Here is a 25,816-nt window from a genome sequence, read left to right on the forward strand (position 1 = left end):
ACATGTTAAGCATGCGTGAGTTGGATTGACGTGAGTTTTGAGTGTTAATGAGAATGATGCATAGGTAGGAGCATGACCTGACCAGTCGTGTGCATGCTAAGGCATACGATCAAAGCGTGCTCATGGGTGCCAGTTTTGGACCCTTTGCGTGCGCCCGTGCTGGCTCTGCATGAGGGCATGTGGGCACCTTGCTTGCACGCCTAGTTGCTCTTGAGTGCATGCATGCCTTGTTGGCCCCATGCTCGTGCACCCTACTTGAGTGTGTGTGCGCCAAGTCCCACATGCCCCACGCTGCATCAACACCCCCTATCACCGTTGCGTGCAACACCTACCCAACCCAAGCACAATTACAAGTCCATGTTCACACCCTTACCTACATGCCCCCTCCATAGGCACGGGTGCTAGCCACAAAACCCTTGGAGATATATGAACAAAAATTATTTATGATTTTTACTATGCATTAGGATTAGAATAGAGACATAAGAAGTTCAAATCACTCAATCACGTCAAAAACGTTTATTACAAATCAAAACCACTAATGATGAACAAAGGAGATTTAAGGTCTGTTTAGAATAACTTTTACGTGGGTAAAAACAACTTTTTACACCATTAAAAAGTCATCCCGAACATATGATCAAACAACTTGTAACTTCTTGATACGAAAATGATCGTCAACCTTCAACGTATCGTCGTAGTTTTCCAGCAGATGAACTTGAAGATGGTCGGATAGAGCCAACTTGTCAACAATCTCATCATGGTCTAATTTACAAACGAAATACAACACAGTCTTAGCCACTTGAGTGACCAAAAAGAACACCGAAAATGACAAGATCCAAATAATTACCAAAACACCCTTGCCCACCATCCCAATAGATGTTGGTTGAACAACCAAACAAAAGAACACATATTGAACCACTCCAAAAGGCAAACCCAACGCCATGACTAACTTCTTAACTATTCTCACCTTCCCTTTGACCAAACCCTTACTCTTAGCCATAGCTTTAAACCCACATAGCCCTTCCAAAACAGCCACAACGTCCGATAATTTCCATATTGATATCAAATACAAAGTTCCTATGAAGAACATTATCAAGAAGATGAAAAGAATCACCACCAAGTTTTTATTTGAAACAACTATCAAAAAGATGACCAAAGTACCAACAAAATTTAAGGCAAACAACGTCGCGTAATAACATAGAGACGTCCCGAGAACGGGCTTCCAAACGTTCGGGACGATGCCGATCAAGTGCTTGAATGAAACGTCACGTGCTGTGTAGACACAGGCGACAGTGTAAACGACGGTGGCGGTGGCGATGACGGTGAGGACGGTGGTGATAATTATAGAGACGAGGTTGAAGACGAGAAAGTAAATGCTTTGTGAGGCGAAAATGATGAGTGCAATGTTGGTGAAGGTTATGAGATAGGAAGGAAGAATGAAGAGAAGAGTGATTTGGGTGAAGATTTTTCTCCATTGGTATATCAATTTGATGGTTTCTTTGATGATTCCAAAGACTCCTAACGATTGAAGCTTTTGGAGGTTTGAATCCATGGCTTTTGGAGGTGAAGAGAAGAAAGAAAATGGAGGAAGATATATAAGAAATGAAGGATGAAGTGATGGTTGAATGTTCTAAGTTCATCATTGATGGGAATGTTAAACAATCATTTGATTTGAGAAAAAAATGATGCATAGATTATAATATTAGTAGATTGGTTTGAATATGAATATTGATATCGAATTATAAGTTTGTATGGAATGGTCAAACCCTATTGTTAGCAGATATTGTCTGTTTTGACCTATTACGTATCGTTATAGTTTTAAAATGCATCTACTATGGAGAGGTTTCCACACTCTTATAAGAATGTTTCATTCCCCTCTTGATGGCCAAATGGGATCGAGTAGAGAAGATTTTATTCCTCGTTGTCAACCCCATCCACTTTGGCCCGTTACGTATCATTGTCAGTCTCGTGGTTTTAAAACGCGTCTACTAGGGAGAAGTTTCTACATCCTTACAAGAATGTTTCGTTCCTCTCTCGATGTGTGATTTGACATTCAGATCTCTAAACTATCAATTTTATGCCTAATATAGAAAGGGACTGAGAAGACGTTTTTTTTTTTTCATTGGCCAAATGGGATCGGGTAGAGAATTTTATTCCTCATCGTCAACTCCGTCTCCCACCTTGCCCAAATTTTTGCTATACCGCCCTTCTTATATAGATTCTTTACTTAGAGTGTATATATATATAAAGGGTAGAATACTATGGTAACAACATGGACAAAATTTTCTCAATTTCAATCGATTAGACGTGTTGTGTTGATTCTTTTGAGTAATATATCTGAAAATCCCCACAAATTCCTTATTAACACGGTTTTGAACACAATGAGTACATTCCAAAATAACTGTTACTCGGACATCTTTATCCTTGGCCATGAACCTCCCTTGTATTTTTGATTCACGTAACTCTTCTATTTTCCGATCCAGAATGGAGAAATAAAATTACAATATTGAAATTAAGCTTTTAGAAGTTTTGTTGGAAAATAAAAATTACTCAGAAATGAATATCGGTAGGGAAGTCGATCTTTGTAAAGTATCGGTTTGAAATTTCCGCTCCAATCTCCATAAAAATACATGGAGACTTCAGAGTCATCATAAATTTATATTTTTAAAAGTTCATGACACGTAAACTATAAAAGTCAAAGTAAGGCGGTGATTATATTTATTGAGAATGAGAAACATGTTTGAAGACGGATAAGAGAGGAAGCTCTTACAAGTCTTTTTTTAAAGCGTGTTCTTATGTCTATCGTGGAATCAGTCTTCCGGTTTTTTTATTTATTTATTTATTTATTTTTCCAATATATATATATTTTTATAACTTATAAATATTCAACAAATTTACATATTTAGCCTGCATTTTTTTAATAGTTTTTTTTTCTCTCATGAAAATATTTATTTAAGTAATATTGCAATTAAATATTGAATCAAAATTTCAAAATATTTTTTCTCTTTTAATTTCGTATTAAAATTATATTAAAATTAAAACAATATATTAAATTATTTTTTATTTCAAGACTTATTTTTAATTTTTTTGGGGTCATTTTTCATGCTTAATTTCAACTAGTTGTGACGTTAATCTGTAAAATTATGTTATACTTTAGGATGGAAATAAAAAATAATTATTTTTTTCATTATATCTATGTAATAGCTTGACTTTTAGAAACTTTAGATCGACTGAGTTCATTATCGAATGATGCTGACGTTATTTTAAAAAAAAAACATCTGAGATGCAAGTTACAAATCCATATATTTTACCGTAACATTCAAATATTACACGAGGTACCATTTGAAATGCATAGTAATCACGTGCATGTGAAACGTAACTTTTCTCATCAAAGTCTTGTATTTAGAGATTTTAGCAGAAAAGTTACAGGTAAAAAACAACCTATCTTTTAGTCACGAAATAAACTCTCATCGTTTATACATGTACTACTACAATTGAATCTAAAAACCAAATCGGACTAGACAAGCCAAACCGGACCCACCTGACCATTCTTGAATGATAAAAACAACATTTTGACTTATTTTAGAGTTATTCTATTTCGTACATGGTATCTTGTCTCGCTGAAGGTTTTTCATAGTCATCATATCCGTTAGTCACGGAATAAACTTTCATTATTTATACATGTACTACTACATATGAATTTAAAATCTAAATCAGACTAGACAACCAAACTGGATCCACCCAACCATTCTTGAAGGACAAAAACAACATTTTAACTTATTTTATAGTTATCCGAGTTTGTACACAGTATCTTGTCTCTCGGAAGATTTTTCATAATCATCATATCTCTTAGCCACTGAATAAACTCTCATGATTTATACCTGTGCTACGACAACTAAATCTAAAAACTAGATAAGACCAGACAATCAAATCGGACCCACCTGACCATTCTTAAATGATAAGAACAACATTTTGACTTATTTGATAGTGACCCATTTCTTACACGGTATCTTATCTCGTGGAAGGTTTTTCGTAGTCATCATATCTCTTTCGCCATAAACTCTCGTGTTATATATATGTACTACGACAACTGAATCTAAAAACCAAACCCGATCAAACCAAACCCAACGAACAACAATTTTGACTTATTTTATAGCTACCCCATTTCGTATACGGTATCTTGTCCTTCAGAACGTTTTTTGTAGTCATCATATCTCTCAATCATAGAACAAACTCTTGTAGTTTATGCACGTACTACAACAACTGAATCTAAAAACCAAATCGGACTAGACTAGACTAGACCAAACCAAACCAAACCACCCGACCATTCGATAAGAACAACATTTTGACTTGCCTTACCGTTAGCCATTTCTTACATGGTATCTTGTCCCGTTGAACCTTGTCTTCAACCTTCAACTCCACCGGCAAATAACCTCGAAGACAATCACAAAGAGCTGATTCATCGATTATCTCGCAGTGATACGATTTACAAGCCAAATACAACACAGTTCAAATCTGTTAGATGAAAGTGTCCACATTGGTTAATTTAGGCAATGGTCATGGTTTATAATTTAAGAATACACTTTTCATTGGTACGAGGCTTTTTCGGAAGCACAAAGCAAATTTATGAGAGCTTATGTTCAAAGTGGACAATATTATACCATTGTGGAGATTCGCATTCGACTAACTCAATCAACATGAACCTAACAAACTAACACATCCAAACAATCCCCTCACGCACCAACGCAGATTCAACGCAATAACGAATCACAAACAGAATCAATCCAAAAGGCGAACCGATTAAAGCCAGAAGAATCAAACCGATCACCATTTTCCCTTCAATCAGCGCCTTACTTCTAGCAATGGCTTCGAAACCGATCACCATTTGTTCAAACATAATCATTATTACAAAATCAACAATTTTTTTTTTATACTCGAAGGTCGGGGAAGCTCTCGAACAACCCCGTGAACAAAGTACACTATAGACCTTTTTGTAAGGTTTTTGGAGCCCTTCAATAGCCTCGCTTTAATTTACCTTATAAACTTAGAATCTTTTTCTTAATTAGCGAAATGTGGTACTAGTATTCTCAATAATTTTAAGATTGGACACATGAGTAGCAACCGAGCTCAACAGCATGCCTCGACCCAATCGAATGCCTGTAGTCCGTGACCCACGTACCCACACGCGACTCGCGCTTCGACCCGAAGCTGCATGCACACTCGTCCGCCTCTAATTGTGCCACGTGGCACACCTGCAACGCGACACCTTCCTTGGCTTAGTCGGCTTAAACGACTCAGATCGGCTCTACGGCTCAAAAGTCGCTCGTTCGGCTATGTGAAGGGAAAAACAGTCATTTTCCATTGTTCCAATCATCCCGAATCTAAATTTAACATTGTTTAAGGGAAATAAGGTCTGTTTAAAGGTAAATTTCTCAATTTAAGTTCAATTGAGTTAGGAATTATTAGATTACTAAGGAAATAGGATAAATATTCTAATAGAAAAGGACAACCAGCCATAATTTGGAGCAATTTTGAGGAATGGGAGCAAACGTACTCAAATTAGGGAGAACGCCAGCTAAGGCCAACCAAGTAAGTTGCCTTACTATTGTTTGGTTATAATTGTGTGCTATACGATGACACGTCCCAGTAGCTTCGCACATGTCATATGCCCATTTATGCAAACCATTATGAAATGATATGTATATGTTATGAGATATGATTGTTATGTTTGATTAAATGAATTGTTATGTTTATGATATGATATGCTTAAGACATGCTCGATATATGTCATGTGACTGTTATGATATATGATACGTCATGTGCATGATATGGATTGTTATGCCTGAAAGCATAAAAACGTTATGATATGATATATGTGCGATAGGAATGATACGATATGATTGACATGCAACACGATGAACTAGCATAAAATACAATCCCAACATACACATGAAAGTTACGATAAATTATATGATAAACGTTATGAGAAACGATATAAAAAATGATACGTATACGCTAGTGGGGTTGTATTTAACGTTAATGAAAAAGAAAAAAATGTCGGGACCTTATGCATTATTGTGTGCTCATACATCGGAGGATACCCATATTCCTTCACGATAGTACGGACGTGTATGCTACGAGATAGGGGAACGATCATTATGTTTATCATAATTCCTAAGGGGTGTCCGACATCAACAGCTACCAGAGAATGCTCGCCCGACCAGAAAGGGGTCAAGGAGATGAACAAACCGACTAGTGGGTCCATATTCGCACGTGTGGACCGTGTGAAGAAAAATTAAGTACACATCTAAGTTGTCTGTTAGGATAGCCACCATAGAAAGATAGACTATTATGATAGGTTCCACCCATGAAATTGTATGTGTTTACATTTAAGCCCGATATGATGGCCACTTACTGAGTATTTATTAAAATACTCCAGCCATGTGATACTCTACTTTTCAAGTAAAGGCAAGACTATCCTGATGGATGACGATGACATCGCAACTATAAGACTGTAGTACATGCTTAGGATAGTTTCGTAATTTAAATTTAGTAGACTATAGTATAGTATAGATTAGTTGCATTTTCATTAAGTAGCATATAGAACATCTTACTTTACATTATTTTCTTTTCATTTTCATTTGTATTAGTTGATTTATAAACGTTAGGTGAAACACGTTAATTTTATTATAAATATTTTCGCGTAAAAAGGTTTGAAATTTCTAAATGAGTGAATGGTCGAATCTTCCCTCTTGAGCAGTAGATTCAATCAATGAAGCCTACCCCACTCTATGACCAATTCAATGGTTGAAACTTCACACGCCAACAACTCTATTTATATCTCTTCATCTGTTCTTCACAAAGACATCACTTTACCTTATCTTCTTCTTCTCCTTCTTCACTTGAACACAAATCCAATGGATCTGAGTCAAAAAGACATGCAATTCCATGGAGCCTTTGAAATCTTCAAAGAAACCTTCAAAATCATCAACAAAAACAGAAAGATCTTTGCCATGGCGGCTCTTTGCTTCATCCACCCTCTAAACTACATGCTCTCAGGCTTCATGGAGACCTTAAATGATCTCCTTAGAAACCTCCATGAATATGGGAACATGTCACATCTCTTCTCTCACAATTGGTCTCTCTTTTGGCCCTTCCAAGTCTTCTACATCATATTCATTTTTGGTTACTCAATCTTCTCCACCGCGGGCGTGTCTCAAACCGTCGCTGCCTTATACTCCAGCCGAGAACTGTCCGCTAAGGACACCATGAGCGTCGTAGCCAAGGTTTGGAAGCGAGTTCTAGTCACGTTTCTTTGTGTTGTTTTGGTTTTCTTGGCATATCATATCATAGCTGGATTTGGTTTGTTCTTGATTGTTTGGCAATTTGGGAAAGCTGATGGAACAAATTTAGCTATGTTCTTGATTCTCTACTTAATTGGGTTGTTGTATTTGATCGTTATTCTCCAATTGGCTGGCGTTGTTTCTGCGTTGGAAGAGTCATGTGGGTTTCAAGCCATGGCTAAGAGTAGGTTGCTTTTGAAGGGAAAGATGGTGTCCGCGGTTGTCGTCGTGTCCGCGATTTATTCGAGTTTTGGGATTCTCCTATGGTTAAAGTATCATGTTAAAATGATGCTTTTTTCGCCGTCTTTGGTTATATGGATGTATGTGTCGGCGAACCTTTCGTTACTATTGTTGATTTTGGTTTTCTTGTTGTGGAGGCTCGTATTAGAGACGATGTTCTACTTTGTATGTAAATCATATCATCAGGAGAGTATCAACGTGTTGACTCTCTCAGATAAACAATTTGTTCCATTAAGAAGCTCAGAATGTTAATTATTGGCGCACCTCAAAGATGAAGAGTGATATGAATCAAGGTATCTCAATTGAAGGAAGTTGGGAAGAATGTTGTTCAAATTATCACAGATAAAGTCAAGTTCAACCAAGTTGTAATCCATTTCAGGTTAAAGAAGAATCAAGTTTCATTTACGAAGCAAGAGCTTCAAAGTACTTTAAATGAGATTTCATTTATTCTTAGATGGTTACAAATTTATACTAGATGCTTAAAATTTAGATTTATGATGTTTCATCCATGTATTTTAAGTTTTAAGATTTATTTATATATTCTTTCGTTACATCTGCGTGTAGACTAATTATGGTCACAAAGTATGAATGTTACAAACTCTTGAAATGCCTAGTGGAATATTAAGAGTTTCATTTCGAGGTTATACAAAATCATGTATGTTATCTTTGGAAACGAGACTTGAAAGAATATAGTCAAAAAAATATTCATCATTTTTTAGCCAATGACTAAATTTATTTGCAATTCTATATAGTTTAGATTACATATTTAATAGATATATGAACGATATTTTTTTAATACTTGATTTGGGCAATTGATATGAAGTTTCTTTGCAATTCTAAAAAAAAAAAAAATAACGAGAGATAAAACAGATATATCGAGATATTTTTTTATACTCAATAATTGGACGGAAAGGTGGTTAATCTTTGTAGCTGTTTTGTTTTAATTGATGTCATCAAGATGATGAATTTGAGGTGAAATTGGACTTTGAGGAGCATATTCAGCTTGTTAGCAAGTGCTAGCTTGATGAGCTAGACCAAGGGGGTATGCGAGCCTGCTTCATGGGGCCATGTTCACATGCTTGGACAATGTGTAAAAAGATGATGAATATGAGGTGAATATTCAGCTTGTTAGTGAGTGCTAGCTCGACGAGCCAGACTCAAGGGGTACGCAAGTCTGCTTGGCGGGCCCATATTCACATGTGTGGACTATGTGTAAAAAAGTACTACACATCCAACATTAACGGGAAAGTTGCATAAGGTTATGCCTTGATGTTTTAAATCTATAGGTCCCCCATATTGCATTTGCTTGCATTTCCCGATCCAAACAGTGAGGTTACTTACGACCGTGCTACTCTTATTTTTCAGGTAAAGGTAAGACACCTCTATATGGATATCAACGTCACGATGAAAGTTATAGAACCAGTGTTAGGGCAGTCACATTTTTATCTAGTTTTGTATCATTTAGGTTAGATCATGTCGTTGTTTTATTCTTTTCTTTTGTTTTATTTAAATTTCATGTTATTTATTTTCGGTGTTTCTTTTCAAGCATTTACTACTAACATTTAAGTCCATAATATCATTTTAACTAAATGATTCGGTACTTAACAATTATGTCACTACTTTGTTTGTAATAGAAAAATTGTTGAGATGAAGAAACGAAAATATATGGGCCCTTAAACTATAAAAGTCAAAGTTGATTATTGAATATAGAAATAAATGATATTTATTGATAACGAGAAACAGGTTGGAACAGGCAAATAAGTGAGGAGCTCTTAGTAAGTATACTCGTTTATTGTTTATTTTCATTTATTTTGATTATTAACTCTAAATAACTATTTTGATTAAATTATTATATAAACGGTTGTTTAGGATGGTTGAGAGTATTAATTTTCATTTTATATTTGACTTGACATAATTTGGGAGAAATTTTGTTGAGAGACTTTATAATTTGAGAGCGTGAGATATACATTTTGTAAATATTTTGATTATTGAGATTGGTAGCAAACAAGTGGATGATTTAAGAGAATTTCTTATCTCTTAACACGTAAATCTGTCTCTTTGTTTAATTTTTGTTCGTGGGTGTGTAACTACAATCGATATTGCTTCTGCTTCTGTTACAACACAAAAAACACTGAAGGTTAAGAAGTCTACGAGTGAGCAGAGAGAGGAAGGTTTGCTTACAAAATTTGGGAGCGACAACGTCGAGATATACACTTTGTAAATACTTTGATTATTGAGATTGGTTACTACTTGTTGATGTAGGAAAATTTATTCTCTCTTAATCATGTAAAGTTTTGTCTCTTTATTTAATTTCTGTTCGTGGGTGTCTGAGTACAATCAATATTGCTTCCGCTTTTTGTTACGACACAAGAGCAGATGGAGGAAGGTGACGATATGTCGCTTAGAAACCTTGGGCGCGACAGTGATTACTTGTCGGAAAGAGACGTCGTGATCGACATAAATTTAGGTGGCGGCATCTAGATATACGCTTTTTGATTATTGAGATTAGTTGCTACCCGTGGATGCAGGAAAATTTCTTATCTCTTAACCACGTAAATCTTTGTCTCTTTGTTTAATTTATGTTCGTGTGCGTGTGAGTAGAATCGATACTGCTTCCGCTTTGTTACAATACAAGAGCATAGGAAGGTGACGACAAATTGCTTACAAACTTTGGGGATGACGACGATCACCTATCAGAAAGAGATGTCGTGATCGGTGTAAATGCAGGCAGCGACAGAGGTAGAGAGTGTTGGAAATTGCCCATGTTCGAAATATGTTGAAACAAATAACTATAGTTGAAGAACAACTCGAAGGGAGAGAGTTTTTTAGTAGAGGAACATAAGCAGTTGGGCTTTATTAATTATTTTGTGTTGTTTTCGTTGTAGAAATAACATAAATCTGATGAGTATTTATAGTGGGGATTTGTTAAAGATCACGTATTTGTTTAGATTGCTGTCGGTTATTATCTAATTAAATCTACCGAGTTAGATTTAGTTTTGATTTGATTTAGTTATAATTTGATTTAGTTTTTGATTTGTTCACTCGTTTGTTACCGGATTTTCTACAAATTTTTAGGTAGATTTTCTAAATATCTTTTTATATTCTCTGTATATATAGAGCATTCTTGCTTTTCCTAATATAATCTTCTCATCAACCATTTAATCACTCCCTCTTTCACTAACAATTGGTATCAGAGCTATTTTCTGAAGAGATCTGTGAGATCAAAATGGGAGGCAAATCAAAATTTTCAGCTGTTACACCACCAGTCTTCGATGGAGACAATTATCAAATGTGGGCAGTTCGTATGGAGACTTATCTGGAGGCTTTGGATCTTTGGGAAGCAATAGAAGAGGATTGCGAGGTCCCTCCGCTTCCAGCAAATCCTACTATAGCACAAATCAAAATACAGAAAGAAAAGAAGACAAGGAAATCAAAGGCAAAAGCTTGCCTATTTGCTGCGGTATCTCAAATGATTTTCATGCAAATAATGTCCCTCAAAACAGCAAAGGAAATCAGGGATTATTTCAAAGCTAAATATGAAGGAGATGAGAGGATTCATGGAATGAAAGTCCTGATTTGATTAGGGATTTCGAGTTACAGAAGATGAAGGAGTCTGAATCGGTGAAAGAGTACTCTGACAAACTTCTCAGCATTGCGAACAAGGTGAGATTGCTTGGTTCTGTATTAAATGATTTTAGAATCGTTGAAAAACTGTTAGTCACTGTTCCAGAGAAGTTTGAAGCCACCGTTACTACTCTGGATAACACCAAAGACTTGTCAAAGATTTCTCTTACAGAGCACTTGAATGCTTTACAAGCACAAAAGCAAAGGAGGTCTATTAGACAAGAAGGGGTGATTGAAGGTGCCTTACATGTCAAGCATCAAGACAATAGCATGTATAAAAACAAGAAAATTTTAAAAAACCAATTGATATATGGAGATTCATTTGCCAATTATCAGAAGACAAAAGAAGGAGGTTCCAAAAAATTCTATCCACCTTGCCGTCATTGTGAGAAGAAAGGTCATCCACCATACAAGTGTTGGAGAAGACCTGACACCTTCGGCTCCAAATGCAATCAACTTGGACATGAAGTTGTGATCTGCAAAGCCAAAGAGCAGACGAAAGAAGTAGATGCACAGGTAGTTGATCAAGAAGAAGAAGATCAATTGTTTATGGTCACTTCTTCCTCAAGCAAAGAATCAAGCGAGAGCTGGTGGATTGACAGTGGATGCACAAATCATATGACATATGGCAAGGAGTTTTTTGAGAAATTAAAAGACACTGAAGTCAAGAGAGTGAGGATTGACAATGGTGAACACTTGGAAGTCCAGGGAAAAGGCACAGTAGCTATAACAAGCTATGAAGGTACAAAATTTATTCCAGATGTTTTATTTGTGCCTAAAATTGATCAAAATCTTTTAAGCGTTGGTCAGTTACTTAATAAAGGCTATAAAGTGTTGTTTGAGAATAAGCGGTGCTTGATTAGAGATGCTAGTGACAAAGACTTGTTCAATGTCAAAATCAAAGGAAAAAGTTATGCTCTAAATTCGACGACCTTTATATTCAGAGCTAGTGCCACTGAGATTTGGCACAAAAGACTTGGGCACTTTCACCATCGAGATTTGCTTCAGATGCAGTCAAAGAATTTGATAAAAGAACTCACTGACATTGATGATGACATGCCTCCTTGCCATGCTTGTAATTTTGGGAAGCAATAGGCAACCCTTTCCTAAACAGGCTTGGAGAGCCTCAAAAAAGCTGCAGCTGATTCATACTAATCTTTGTTGTCCTCAGCGACCACCATCATTAAATGGTAATCTTTATTACATCGTTTTTATTGAGGAACTAACAAGAATGTGTTGGATCTTCTTGCTGAAGCAAAAGTCAGAAGTTGCGGGTGTATTTTGGAAATTCAAAGCCAGAGTTGAGAATGGAGGTGCATGCTTGATTCAGACTATATGATCAGATAATGACAAGGAGTACACTTCAGAAACTTTTAACAGGTTTTGTGAAGAGGTTGGAATTGAACATCAATTGATAGCACCATGCACTCCTCAACCGAATGACGCCAGTGAAAGGAGGAATAGATTCATAATGGAGATGACAAGATGCATGCTTAATGAGAAGGATCTTCCAAAACGTTTTTGGGGAAAAGTAGCAAACACTATTGTGTGCTTGCAAAATTGAATTTCAACAAAAGATGTAAAGGACTTGACACCATTTGAAGTTTGGTATGGGTACAAGCCTTCTTTAAAGTTTCTTAGAGTATTTGGGTGTCTTTGCTTCACTTACATTCCATAAGTCAAGCGTGATAAGCTTGACAAAAAAGCAGAAGCTGACATTTTTGTTGGGTATAGCATTATATCAAAAGCTTACAGAGTTTTTCAACCACACATTAGTTGTGTTATTGTGAGCCGCAATGTTCATTTTGCTGGAAATGAGCAATGGAATTGAGAATAACTGCAATTTAATCTTTGGTAGCATGTTAGAAGAGTCTAAAGATGAACAACACGATGCTTTGGTTGATGATGCACCTGATGGGTGTTCAGAAAAAAGCCTGGAGTTCAGAGTATCTAAACAAGGAGGAGTGTTAAAAATCACGTATTTGTTTAGATTGCTATCAGTTAGTATCTAATTAAATCTATGTTAGTAGTTAGATTTAATTTAATTTTGATTTGATTTAGTTTTTGATTTGTTATTGGTATTTTCAGCCGATTTTTAGGTAAATTTTCTAAATATCTTTATAATCTTCCCATCGACCATTCAATCACTCACTCTTTCACTCTTTCAGTTTCACTTACAAGATTGCACAACCAATCTCTTAACTTCGGTTTCAAATTCCAAAACCTTCCCCTACAATTAACCAACTAGTAACAAATCTTCCCGTCTATCTCCTAAAATTTCAAATCAATAACCACCGAATCTTCCTAAAATTTTATGAACTTTTAAATCATTAACTATAATCGGTCAGATAAAACTTGAGTTTTTCAGTTTTTCCTTTTTTAGATTCACACGATTTCAGAATACCTCCGTTTGATCATTTGACAAAACATGTCGAATGGATCACAAAAGTTTTAGAACACAATTTTGTAGGGAGTGGCACAGATTTAGTTGGCCACTCTGCACACATTTTTAGGATAGTTTATATTTAAATAGGAAATTTATTCAGAATATTGAACCTCAGTCAAAATTTCTCTCTCTTTTATTTTAAGCATTTTATTTTTCTTCCAACCACCTCCGGTCGACGATTTCCTCTCACCGAATTTCTATCGCTGATTATCGAAAAACAACAAGTGGTATCAGAGCCAAGTTGAAGCCATCGGCGTATATCATTGCGGAAGAGCCAACCTATCAACAAACAAGTTGAATAGCTCAAGTAGTTAGAGCGTCAACCTAACAACACACACGTCTGGGTGTGAAGATTAATCTGATGGTTTCTTGGAGAATTTCACAGATTCCCAGGAACTGCAACTTTTCTTGTTTGGATTGGTCAATGGTCTTTTTTTTTTCTTTTTTTTTTGTGTTGAATCTTCCCTTTGAGCAGTATTTTCAAACAATGGAGCGTACCCCACTCCATGACCAATTCAGTGGTTGAAACTTCACACGCCGACAGCTTTATTTATATCTCTTCATCTATTCCTCACATAGACATCACTTCCTTCCCCCAAATCTTCTTCTTCTTCTTCACTTGAACACGAATCAAGAAGATCAATCCACAATCCAATGGATCTGAAGCACAAAGACATGCAATTCAATGGAGCCTTTGAAATCTTCAAAGAAACCTTCAAAATCATCAACAAAAACAGAAAGATCTTTGCCATGGCGGCTCTTTGCTTCATCCACCCTCTAAACTACCTCCTCTCCGGCTTCATGTGGACCTTAAGTGACCTCCTTAGAGACCTCCAAGAATATGGGAACATGTCACATCTCTTCTCTTCGCCCTTCAATGTCTTCTGCATCATATTCATCTTTGGTTACTCAATCTTCTCCACCGCGGGCGTGTCTCAAACCGTCGCTGCCTTATACTCCAGCCGAGAACTGTCCGCTAAGGACACCATGAGCGTCGTAGCCAAGGTTTGGAAGCGAGTTCTAGTCACGTTTCTTTGTGTTGTTTTGGTTTTCTTGGCATATCATATCATAGCTGGATTTGGTTTGTTCTTGATTGTTTGGCAATTTGGGAAAGCTGATGGAACAAATTTAGCTATGTTCTTGATTCTCTACTTAATTGGGTTGTTGTATTTGATCGTTATTCTCCAATTGGCTGGGGTTGTTTCTGCGTTGGAAGAGTCATGTGGGTTTCAAGCCATGGCTAAGAGTAGGTTGCTTTTGAAGGGAAAGATGGTGTCCGCAGTTGTCGTCGTGTCGGCGATTTATTCGAGTTTTGGGATTGTTCTATGGTTAGATGATCTTGTTAGAAAGATGCCTTATTTGCTGTCCATGGTTAATATGATGGTGCATGTGTCGGCGAGCCTTGCATTACTGTTGTTGATTTTGGTTTTCTTGTTGTGGAGGCTCGTGTTGGAGACCATGTTTTACTTTGTATGTAAATCATATCATCAAGAGAGTATCGACATATTGGATCTCTCTGATCAAGAACATGGTCTTCTAAGAAGCTCACAATGTTAATTATTGGTGTTTTTGAATGATGAAGAGGGTTGTATTATTTAATTTAGTTTCTAAAATGGAGTGGGGAAATAAAGTTTGTGGAGATTGTAAATTGGATGCTCCAAGTGTATGCATTTGATGAACTATAGAGGTTTTATACGATCGATTATATGATCGAGTGTCATTTTACTAGATTTCATTGAGATTTTCTTAATAGGTTAATTGTGAGATTCCACGTTGATTGGAGAGAGGAACGAGTGCCGGCTAGAACGTTGGGCCTCTAAGGAGATGAATTGTGAGATCCCACATCAGTTAGAGAGGAGAACAAAACTTTCAAGTGTGTGGAAACCTCTTCCAAGCAGACACGTTTCAAAAATCTTGAGGAAAAGCTCGAAGGAAAAGTAAAAAAAGGACAATATCTGTTACTAGTGGTGTGAGATCCCATATCGACACACCGGTTGGAGAAGGGAATGAAACATTCCTTATAAGGGTGTGAAAATCTTTCTCAAGCAGACACTTTTTAAAAGTCTCGAGGAAAAGCTCGAAGGGGAAAGTTCAAAAACGACAATATCTACTAGCGATAGTGTGAGATCCCACATCGGTTGGAGAGGGAAACGAAACGTTCCTTATAAGGGTGTGGAAGCCTTTCTCAAGCAGACACGTTTTACAAATCTTGAGGAAAAGCTTGAAAAGGAAAGTTCAAAGACGACAATATCTGCTAGCGGTGGTGTAAGATCCCACATCAACACATAAGTTGGAGAGAGGAACGAAACATTCTAAGGGTGTGAAAAAACCTCTCCCAAGCATATACATTTTAAAAATCTTGAGGAAAAACTCGAAATAAAAAGTTCAAATACGACAATATCTACTAGTGGTGATGTTAGATCCCACATTGACACATCGATTGGAGAAGGAAACAAAACATTCCATATAAAAGTTTGAAAACCTCTCTCTAATAGACACGCATTTTAAAATCTTGAGGGGAAGCCTAGACGAAAGAGTACAAAGAAGATAATATCGACTAGCGGTGGACTCAGACTATTATACGTGGGCTTGAATCAAAAATATTAATAAACCAAAGTTTTATTATAGACCAAATATGTTAAAATTACAACCTTTTTCCTTAATTCCTCGTACCAAACAAAAGAGAAACACAACATATAAACACAATCCCAACAAAACAAGCCAATCCAACGTTTGAACAAATCAAACTTCAAGGTTTTCAAGCTCAACATTTTTACCCGTCAAAGGAACATAACCATTCAACAAATAAACTTGAAGATGATTGGACAGCGCCGACTTGTCGATATTCTCTTGGTGGTGTTCTTTGCAGACAAAATACAATACCGTCTCCAACACAAGCTGCCATAAGAAGAAACTCAAAAGCAAGAACAAACACACTATTCCCAAAATACCCCTCCCCACCATCCCAAACCAAACTCCATGGACAACAAGCTTCAAAAAAGCTTGTTGAATGATCACTAAAGAGGCATTGATGAGCAACAACATGATTGTGGCTACTAGCATCTTTCCCTTCAATAGTGCCTTGCTCTTCGCCATTGCTTTAAATCCACACGACTCTTCTAAAACCGAGACGACGCTCGAAAGTTGCACTATGACACTCAAATATAATAAGCCAATGAAGTAGATAGCGAAGAAGACGACGAAGATTGAACCATTGACATTGCCATATGGCTCGTATTGTATTAGGAGAATGAAAAGAAGTAAAATAAAAGCAAATATCGCGAGGAGATTGTATGCGAAGAAGGAAGCAAAAACACAAAAAAATGTCACTACGAGTCGCTTCCAAACCTTGGGCACGACGCTAATGACTTGCCTGAAAGAGATCTCTCGACCTGCGTTTAGAAATGGAGTAAGAAATTTTTCCAAGAGAAAAAATTAGAGACCAAATAGACAGAAACCATATAAATATTTAGAATCTCAAAAACTTCATGACCTTATTGGAGAGTAAACATCTTTCTTCGCTCTTACCTGTGTGTATGCAAGCGACCGTATAAACCACGGCGGAGGTCGAAAGGAGAGAGAAAACGAAGAGGAAGACAATGTACGAGATGTTGAAGAGCCAAAAGAAGGTCCATTTAGGAGTGATGAGATCCGAGAATTCATCGAATTTTCGAAGATCTTGATCGTGGTCGTTTTTGTGTAGCAACCATAGGTAATGGAAGAAGTTGCCAAAGAGAAGATTTGAGATCTCTATGTGAGCCAAGAAGATGAAGGTAAGAGGTAGAATCAATGAAAGAGCGATTTGGGTGAAAATTTTTTGCCACGTGAGGATGATTTCGTAGGTTTCTTGAACGATATCGACGATCTCGAGCGATGCCATGTTGGTTTTTGCTCTAAGGAATCGAAAAGATAGAGAAGAAGAAGAGGGTTTATAATGACAAATGGAATGACATAATCTAGAAATATGAACTTGTCAAAGTCGTACCTAAAAAGAAAGAAAAAGAAAGAACTTGTCAAAATGAAGAACAATTAAGCGTTGAATTAGCAATACAACACGACATAGTATTTGTTAATTAATTTATGGATTAGTTTATTTGGTGGTTGAATTTAAAAGAAGGGTATAAAAAAGTTTTTAAAATTTTAATTTGGTGTATAATAATTCTTTAAATTTTAAAAACATTTAATGAAACTGTAAACTTTTAATTTTGTGCCAAATACGTCTCTAATATATTGATAAAAAGACTCTAAACGACGTTTTAGACACAAAATTAAAATTTTTTTTGTTATGTGAAATGTCTAGCTATATTCCCACGGTCAAAGTAATCGCGGACTAACATGTAGTTTATTTGGACAGGGGTTGTATTTCAAACGATTTGTTTGATCCGTGATAAAAATATAGTCGTACGTCTGTAAGTTAAGAGTCCCATGCTTTCTCAAGATTTTCATCGTTTTTCTTCTTCACTTTTTCGTTTAACCAATGACATTAGCCGAGTTCCTTGTCGTCTTTACTCTTGTCATCGTCATATTCAATCGTAGCTTTTTCCATAGTGCACTATTGTGGGTTTCAAATGTCTTTGTTGTCATAAATGCCTAGCTATCAAAGTAACTAGAGACCAACGTATAGTTTATTTAGACAAGAGTTCGTGTTTCCAATTATTTGTTTGATTTGTGATAACAATACAATCGTACATCTCTAAGTTGAGAGTCACATGCTTCTTCAAGATTTTCGTCATTTTTTCTCTTTCACTTTTTCGTTTAGCTACTGACGTTAATCGAGCTCCTTACTATCATTACTCTTGTCATCGTTGTACTCTATGTGGACTTCAGAATGTCTTTGTCATAAAAAATATAAAATTCTGATAGTGTAATACCAAAGAAATCATACTACCATATTCGTAATGTGGAGAGGCTTGATGTAGCATCTAATGCTACGACGTTGAGCCTTCTCTATGAAGATATGCACGTTCAGTGAAAAGTTGAATGGTTCTCTAACATTATGTTTTCTAGTGTCTTATTTTCTCCAAACAATTTTTGAATCTATTCGTACTGTAGAAAGTTGGCTTGTTCTAAACAACAGAGAAGACGAAATTAGGTTAAACATAGATAGGTTTTATTTATTAGTGCCATTATTGATAGATTTTCTCGGTTAATGTGAGTCCACCCACCACATATCATATTTTCTCAGTTTGCGATGAGGCCATCGTTTTGGGACGTAGCTGCAACAGAACTCATCGTAACTTTTGATAGATGGTTTCGAAAGGATTTCTAATCGTGGTATGCTCTCGATCATGTCAAAGCTCTAAATTTATACTTGTGATATGAATTTGATAGCGTCGAATCTAATTCTTTGATTTAAAGATATCAACACTGAATCTTAATAGAATATCTTGTAGATAGGATAGCTATGAATCTAATTCAATTAGTTGGGGACCAATATTCCTTTATATCTTGTGATTAACACTTATATGGCTATGAAATATGAATCTCACTTCCCCATTCTTTTACATAGAAACAAACACTATGAGAGATCCCACATCCGTTAACGAAGAGAACAAAACATTCTTTTCAAGGATGTGGAAACCTCTCCCTACGAGACGCATTTTAAAAATTTTGAGGGGGAAATCTGGAAGAGAAAGCCCAAAAAGAACAACAAATGTTAGTGTTGAGTTTGAGTTGTTCGATGATGGAATGCCTCTAGTGCTATTGACTGATCTAAACTTGAGGAGTCAAAACTGAGAAACCTAGAGACGTGAATCCATGTCCAGATCGCTAATCCCCTCTAGAGCCTAAAAAACCACCACGACAACCCTAGAAAGACAAAAGTAGCATTCTAGGTTGATAACAACTAGTACAATATCTGAAGAGCTTCCACTTCCTTTTCCACTCTGATACGATATTGTTGAGTTAGGCGTGAGGTTGGTTAGAGATGTGTGACTCAATGATTTGTTAGATTATCCTACATGGTAGATTAGTCCTGTAGTTGGACGTTGATTATGTGGGTAGTCAGTGGTAAACTAGCATAGAGGATCCATCATGTTGGTGGGCGTTGATCATGCGGGTAACCAGTGGAGTTGGAACGTATTGAGGGGTTGGCCCACAATCTTTGACAACTACATGGCTTGTGGGATGAGTTCGCCAATTAACCTCCCATGGATGATGATCAAGGTTCTCACTGTTGGCTTATTGGCCCTTGATCTCACATTAATTAATTTCAATGAATTAATTATTGATGTTTTGATGATAACAAACCTACTTTTAATTATTAACTATTTTCAGTTTTTTTGAACTGTCCACAGTATAAGGTCGGGAATAACGATTACAACAACTTTTCAATTACTCAAATCAGAGCTAAAACGAAGAAATTAGAGTCGAGACAACATACCCGACGTGATGATGTGGCAACAAAATCAAAATGATGGACAAATCAAAATATATCAAAGTATGACATTTATAATATTGGAAGAGTAACACATGGTGGAGTTTTTCTTATTATTACATTTCTAAATAAAATTATTTTTACAAATATAAATTTGAATATAACCGTTACTCACATCGAATTTTATTATTACTATATTATATTATTATATTATTATATTTTAAAATTTTGGTAGTTACTCACATCATTTTTATTATTATTATATTATTATATTTATAATAAATTTTGAATTACATTTTACCGTTACTCACATAACTTTTTATTATTATTATATTATATTACTATTATATTAAAATTTTGAAATAAATGAATTTAGAAAATTTTCTTACTTAATTACTTTTAATCTCCACCTTCCATTATTCCTAACACAATCCAATGGTCAATATTCAATCCTACATTTTGCCACTTTTCTCCTCTATATAAACTCATCTTCCCCACATTTTTAAAATATACAACTTACATACATTCTTCAATCCTCATTTGTTCAAAGTCTCCATTGTTTATTGCTCTCTCCAAGCTTACAAGTTTATTTCTTTTCATCTTATTCTTGAGAGGGATTATTATTATATTGTGAGGAAATAGTTGTCAGTATCCCAAATTGTAAATCTACTCTTTGAGAGAGTTGTGGTGTGTTATTATCAAACTCAAATACTTGTATCGGTTTGATCCTGCGTCGTTGAAAGGATTGAGTTTGCTCTTGAACTCGTAAAAAGAGCGGTGTACCGGTTTGGCTCTGATCCGTGGAAAGAGTCGGAAAAGTTCTTTATTCAAATTCCCAAGAGGCGCTTGGGGAGTGGAGTAGGTCGAGTTTGACCGAACCACTATAAAACTACGGTGTCATTTTCTCTAACTCTTTCCTATTTAATTTCAAGATTATTATTATGTTTATTGCATGTTCTACTTGATTATTGTTTTGACTTGAATTATTTTGTTTTAGTAATTATCATCTTCTACTTATTTGTAAAAAGTTTTATCATTAGAAAAATTAATCAAGTTTAAACACTTTTATCGTTAAAACCCTATTCACCCCCCCTCTAGGGTTGCCATACCGATCCAACAATTGGTATCAGAGCAGGTTGCTCCTATAGATTTTTTATCTAAACTTTATTGTTCGAGCTTATGGCAAACCTACGTGTTAAAAATGGTTTTAGTGAAGGACAATCAACTTCTAGGCCACCTTATTTTGATGGAACAAATTATACATGTTGGAAAGCTAGGATGAAAATTTATTTGCAATCCGTTGATTATCAATTGTGGTTAAATGTTAGTAATGGTCCTTACATTCCAATAAAAATTGTTAATAATATTGAGGTGCCTAAATTAGAAAATGAATTTGATGAGCATGATATGAAAAAATGTTCTTTGAATGCTAGTGCTATCAATTGTCTGTATTGTGCCTTAAGTAATGATGAATTTAATAGAGTATGTATGTGTTCTTCGGCATATGAAATTTGGAAAACTCTTGAAGTAACTCATGAGGGAACCAATCAAGTTAAAGAAACAAAAATTAGCATGTTAGTTCATAATTATGAACTATTTAAAATGGAGGAAAATGAACCTATTGGTGATATGTTTACTAGATTTACTAATATTTTAAATGCTTTGAAAAATCTTGGAAAAGTATATTCTACCTCCGAAAATGTAAGAAAAATTCTTAGGTCTCTGCCTAAAAGTTGGGAGGCAAAAGTGACGGCGATTCAAGAAGCAAAGGATCTCACAAAGCTTCCTTTGGATGAACTCATTGGTTCTCTCATGACACATGAGATTACCATGAACGGGCACATGGAAGAAGAATCCAAAAAGAAGAAAAGTATAGCCCTAAAATCCATCAAAGTTGACTCTGAAGATGAGGACGTCCTTGATGAAGATGATGTCGCCTACTTCACACGTAAGTATAAAAATTTTATTAAAAGGAAGAAACAATTAAAAAAACATTTCACAAATCAAAAAGAGTCAAAAGGTGAAAAGAGCAAAAACGATGAGGTAATATGTTATGAATGTAAAAAGCCGGGTCATATAAGAACGGATTGTCCTCTCCTCAAATCATCTAAGAAATCCAAGAAGAAAGCAATGAAGGCTACTTGGGATGATAGTGATGAAAGTGCAAGTGGAAGTGATGAAGAAGTTGCAAATTTTTGCTTCATGGCTCATAGTGACAAAGAGGATGAACAAGAAGATGAACAAGAAGATGAGGTAACTCTTGAATCTCTTTCTTATCATGAATTATTTAAACTTGTTGATGAGATGACAATTGATTTAGAAAAACTTAGTTCAAAGTATGTTGTGCTTAAAAAGAAATATAAGACTTCAATTATTGAAAATAAGTCTTTGCTAAATGAAATTTCTTGCTTGAAGGAGAAGGATCATAATATTGTTAAAATTGATGTACCTTGTGAAAAGCATGTATTTGATTGTGATGAGAAAAATGCATTAATTGATAAAGTCAAGACTCTTGAGCATGATTGTGGTGAAAAAGATAAATTAATTAAATTGCTCAAAGAGAATGAATCAAATAATTTGCAAGAACTTGGTAGGGCTAAGGAATCTATTAAAATGTTAACAATAGGTGCTCAAAAATTAGATAAAATACTTGAAGGAGGTAAGTCATATGGTGATAAAAGAGGATTAGGCTATATTGATGAATGTTCTACACCTTCAAGTTCTAAAACAATCTTTGTTAAAGCATCCCCTATCTTGCCTAAATCTAACACATGTAAATTTGTATCTAAGTATGATAAATCTAGATTTGTGCCTATATGTCATTATTGTGGTGTTGAAGGTCATATTAGACCTAAGTGCTTTAAATTGAAAAATTCTCAAAATATTCATTTAGGAAGAAAAGTTTCTCAAAATACAAAGTTTAACAATGTTTTAGAAAATAATTTTTCGAATAAAAATAGAATACACAAATTTAGTCCAAGAAATAAATTCTTGCATAATGTCGTTTGTTTCTCGTGTGGTAAGTTTGGACATAAAGATTATTCTTGTTACTTATCTAAATACAATGTCTTTAATATGAATGCAAATATGAAATGGATTCCTAAATTTGTGAATACTAACTTTCTAGGACCCAAACAAGTATGGGTACCAAAAGGTCAATTTTGAATATCTTTGTTTTTAGGTTTGTTTGAAAGCCTCCAAGAAAAATAAGTGGTACTTGGATAGTGGTTGCTCAAGACACATGACGGGTAATCCATCCAAGTTTGTCAATCTTTCCAAGAAGGATGGTGGCTTAGTAACCTTTGGTGATAACAAGAAGGGTAAAATAATTGGTAAGGGTACTATAGGTAATGACTCTTGTACTCTCATTAAAAATGTATTGTTAGTTGATGGTTTAAAGCATGACTTACTTAGCATTAGTCAATTATGTGATAAAGGTTTTAGAGTTGTATTTGATAAGAATAATTGCATAATTGAAAATGCTAGTGATAGAAAAGTTTTGTTTGTAGGAAATAGAGACGATAATGTGTATACTATTGATTTGAATGATTGTCCTACAAATGATAAATGTCTTTCGGTTTTGCTTGATAACTCTTGGCTATGGCATAGAAGACTAGGACATGCTAGTATGTACTTGATTTCAAATATTTCAAAAAATTCATTAGTGAGAGGTCTCCCTCAACTTAAATTTGAAAAAGATAAAATTTGTGACGCTTGTCAAATGGGTAAGCAAACTAAGTCTTCTTTCAAATCTAAAAATATGATTTCTACTACTAGACCTCTTCAACTACTCCATATAGACTTATTTGGCCCTTCTAAAATAGCTAGTTATGGAGGAAATTATTATGCTTTTGTGATAGTGGATGATTTTTCAAGATTTACTTGGGTTTTGATGATAAAACATAAGAATGATGTTTTGAAAAGATTTGCTAGTTTTGTAAAAAGAGTTCAAAATGAAAAAGGGTTTTTAATTACTAAAATTAGGAGTGACCATGGGGGAGAATTTAACAGTGTTGCCTTTGAAAAATTTTGTGAAGATAATGGTTTTTCTCATGACTTCTCCTCTCCAAGGACTCCTCAACAAAACGGTGTGGTTGAAAGGAAAAATCGTACTTTACAAGAATTTGCTAGATCAATGTTAAATGAGTATGATTTACCTAAATATTTTTGGGCGGAAGCCGTTAATACCGCTTGTTATATTTTAAATAGAGTTTTAATTAGACCTTCATTAAATAAAACTCCTTATGAACTCTGGCATAACAAAATTCCAAATGTTGGGTATTTCAAAGTTTTTGGTTGTAAATGTTTTATTTTGAACAACAAAGAAAAGCTTGGAAAGTTTGATTCAAAAACGGATATTGGTATTTTTCTTGGCTATTCATCTACTAGTAAAGCTTATAGAATTTTCAATAAGAGAACTTTAGTTATTGAAGAATCTATGCATGTGGTATTTGATGAATCTTGCAATAATATTTCTAATGAGTCTATTTGTAGTGATGATTTAGAAAGAAATTTTGGAGATTTACTCGTTAGTGACAACGGCAAAGAAATTGTTACGAGTAAAGAAGAGATGAGCTTAAAGGAAGAAGGTTCTTCATCAATGCCAAAAGAATGGAGGTATGCCTTGTCTCATCCCAAGGACTTGATTCTTGGTGATCTCGAACAAGGTGTGAAAACTCGCTCTTCTATTAATTTATTTAATAATCTTGCTTTTGTTTCTCAAATTGAACCAAAAAGTCTTAAGGATGCCGAAAATGATGAGTTTTGGATTTTAGCCATGCAAGAAGAGCTAAATCAATTTGAAAGGAACAAAGTTTGGGAATTAGTCCATAGGCCATCTAATACTTCTATTATTGGAACCAAATGGGTTTTTAGAAATAAAATGGATGAAAATGGGAATATCATTAGAAATAAAGCTAGGCTTGTAGCTCAAGGTTATTGTCAAGAGGAAGGCATAGATTATGAAGAAACTTTTGCACCCGTTGCTAGATTAGAAGCTATTAGAATGTTACTTGCTTTTGCTTCTTACAAAAATTTTGTATTATATCAAATGGATGTGAAAAGTGCATTTTTGAATGGTTATATTATGGAGGAAGTTTATGTAGAACAACCTCCCGGATTTGAAAATGTAGAATTTCCTCATCATGTCTATAAGTTGAAAAAGGCTCTTTATGGCTTAAAACAAGCTCCAAGAGCTTGGTATGATAGACTTAGTAATTTTCTTATTGGGAATGATTTTAAAATGGGCAAACTCGACACTACACTCTTTATTAAGATTAAAGAAAACGATATGCTATTAGTGCAAATATATGTGGATGATATCATATTTGGTTCTACTAATCCTTCTTTATGTGAAGAATTTTCTAAATGTATGCATAGTGAGTTTGAGATGAGTATGATGGGAGAACTCAGTTTCTTTCTTGGACTTCAAATCAAACAACTCAAGAATGGTATCTTCATCAATCAAGAGAAATACACTAAAGATTTGCTCAAAAGATTCAAGTTCAATGGAGGTAAGATTGCAAGAACTCCCATGAGCACATCCACTAAGCTTGACAAGGATGAAAAAGGTAAAAGTGTGGATATTAAAGCTTATCGAGGTATGATTGGATCTTTACTTTACTTGACCGCTAGTAGACCCGATATTATGTTTAGTGTATGTCTTTGTGCTAGATTTCAATCTTGTCCTAAGGAATCTCATTTACATGCCGTTAAGAGAATATTTAAATATTTGCTTGGAACTATTGATCTAGGATTGTGGTATCCTAGAAATGTTGAATTTAAATTGGT

At 35.2% G+C, this 25,816-nt stretch overlaps 3 protein-coding genes across 3 annotated transcripts; 1 reads left to right on the forward strand and 2 right to left on the reverse strand.

Annotated features, from left to right (window-relative positions):
* Window positions 1-634: 634 nt before the first annotated feature.
* On the reverse strand, window positions 635-1,549 carry LOC111475723. The gene has a single exon (XM_023119937.1). The coding sequence runs from the start codon at window positions 1,547-1,549 to the stop codon at window positions 635-637; it is 915 nt and encodes a 304-aa protein (XP_022975705.1).
* A 4,904-nt stretch (window positions 1,550-6,453) lies between these two features.
* On the forward strand, window positions 6,454-15,300 carry LOC111476451. Its single transcript, XM_023120111.1, has 2 exons — window positions 6,454-6,459; window positions 14,230-15,300. The coding sequence occupies exon 2, from the start codon at window positions 14,305-14,307 to the stop codon at window positions 15,205-15,207; it is 903 nt and encodes a 300-aa protein (XP_022975879.1). The 5' UTR covers window positions 6,454-6,459; window positions 14,230-14,304; the 3' UTR covers window positions 15,208-15,300.
* Window positions 15,301-16,261: 961 nt separating this feature from the next.
* Window positions 16,262-17,575, reverse strand: LOC111476796. Its single transcript, XM_023120606.1, has 2 exons — window positions 17,179-17,575; window positions 16,262-17,042 (listed from the first exon to the last, which is right to left on the reverse strand). The coding sequence occupies exons 1-2, from the start codon at window positions 17,528-17,530 to the stop codon at window positions 16,393-16,395; spliced, it is 1,002 nt and encodes a 333-aa protein (XP_022976374.1). The 5' UTR covers window positions 17,531-17,575; the 3' UTR covers window positions 16,262-16,392.
* Window positions 17,576-25,816: the final 8,241 nt, after the last annotated feature.

Source organism: Cucurbita maxima, unplaced genomic scaffold, assembly GCF_002738345.1.
Source record: "Cucurbita maxima cultivar Rimu unplaced genomic scaffold, Cmax_1.0 Cma_Scf00003, whole genome shotgun sequence".
Lineage (NCBI taxonomy): Eukaryota > Viridiplantae > Streptophyta > Magnoliopsida > Cucurbitales > Cucurbitaceae > Cucurbita > Cucurbita maxima.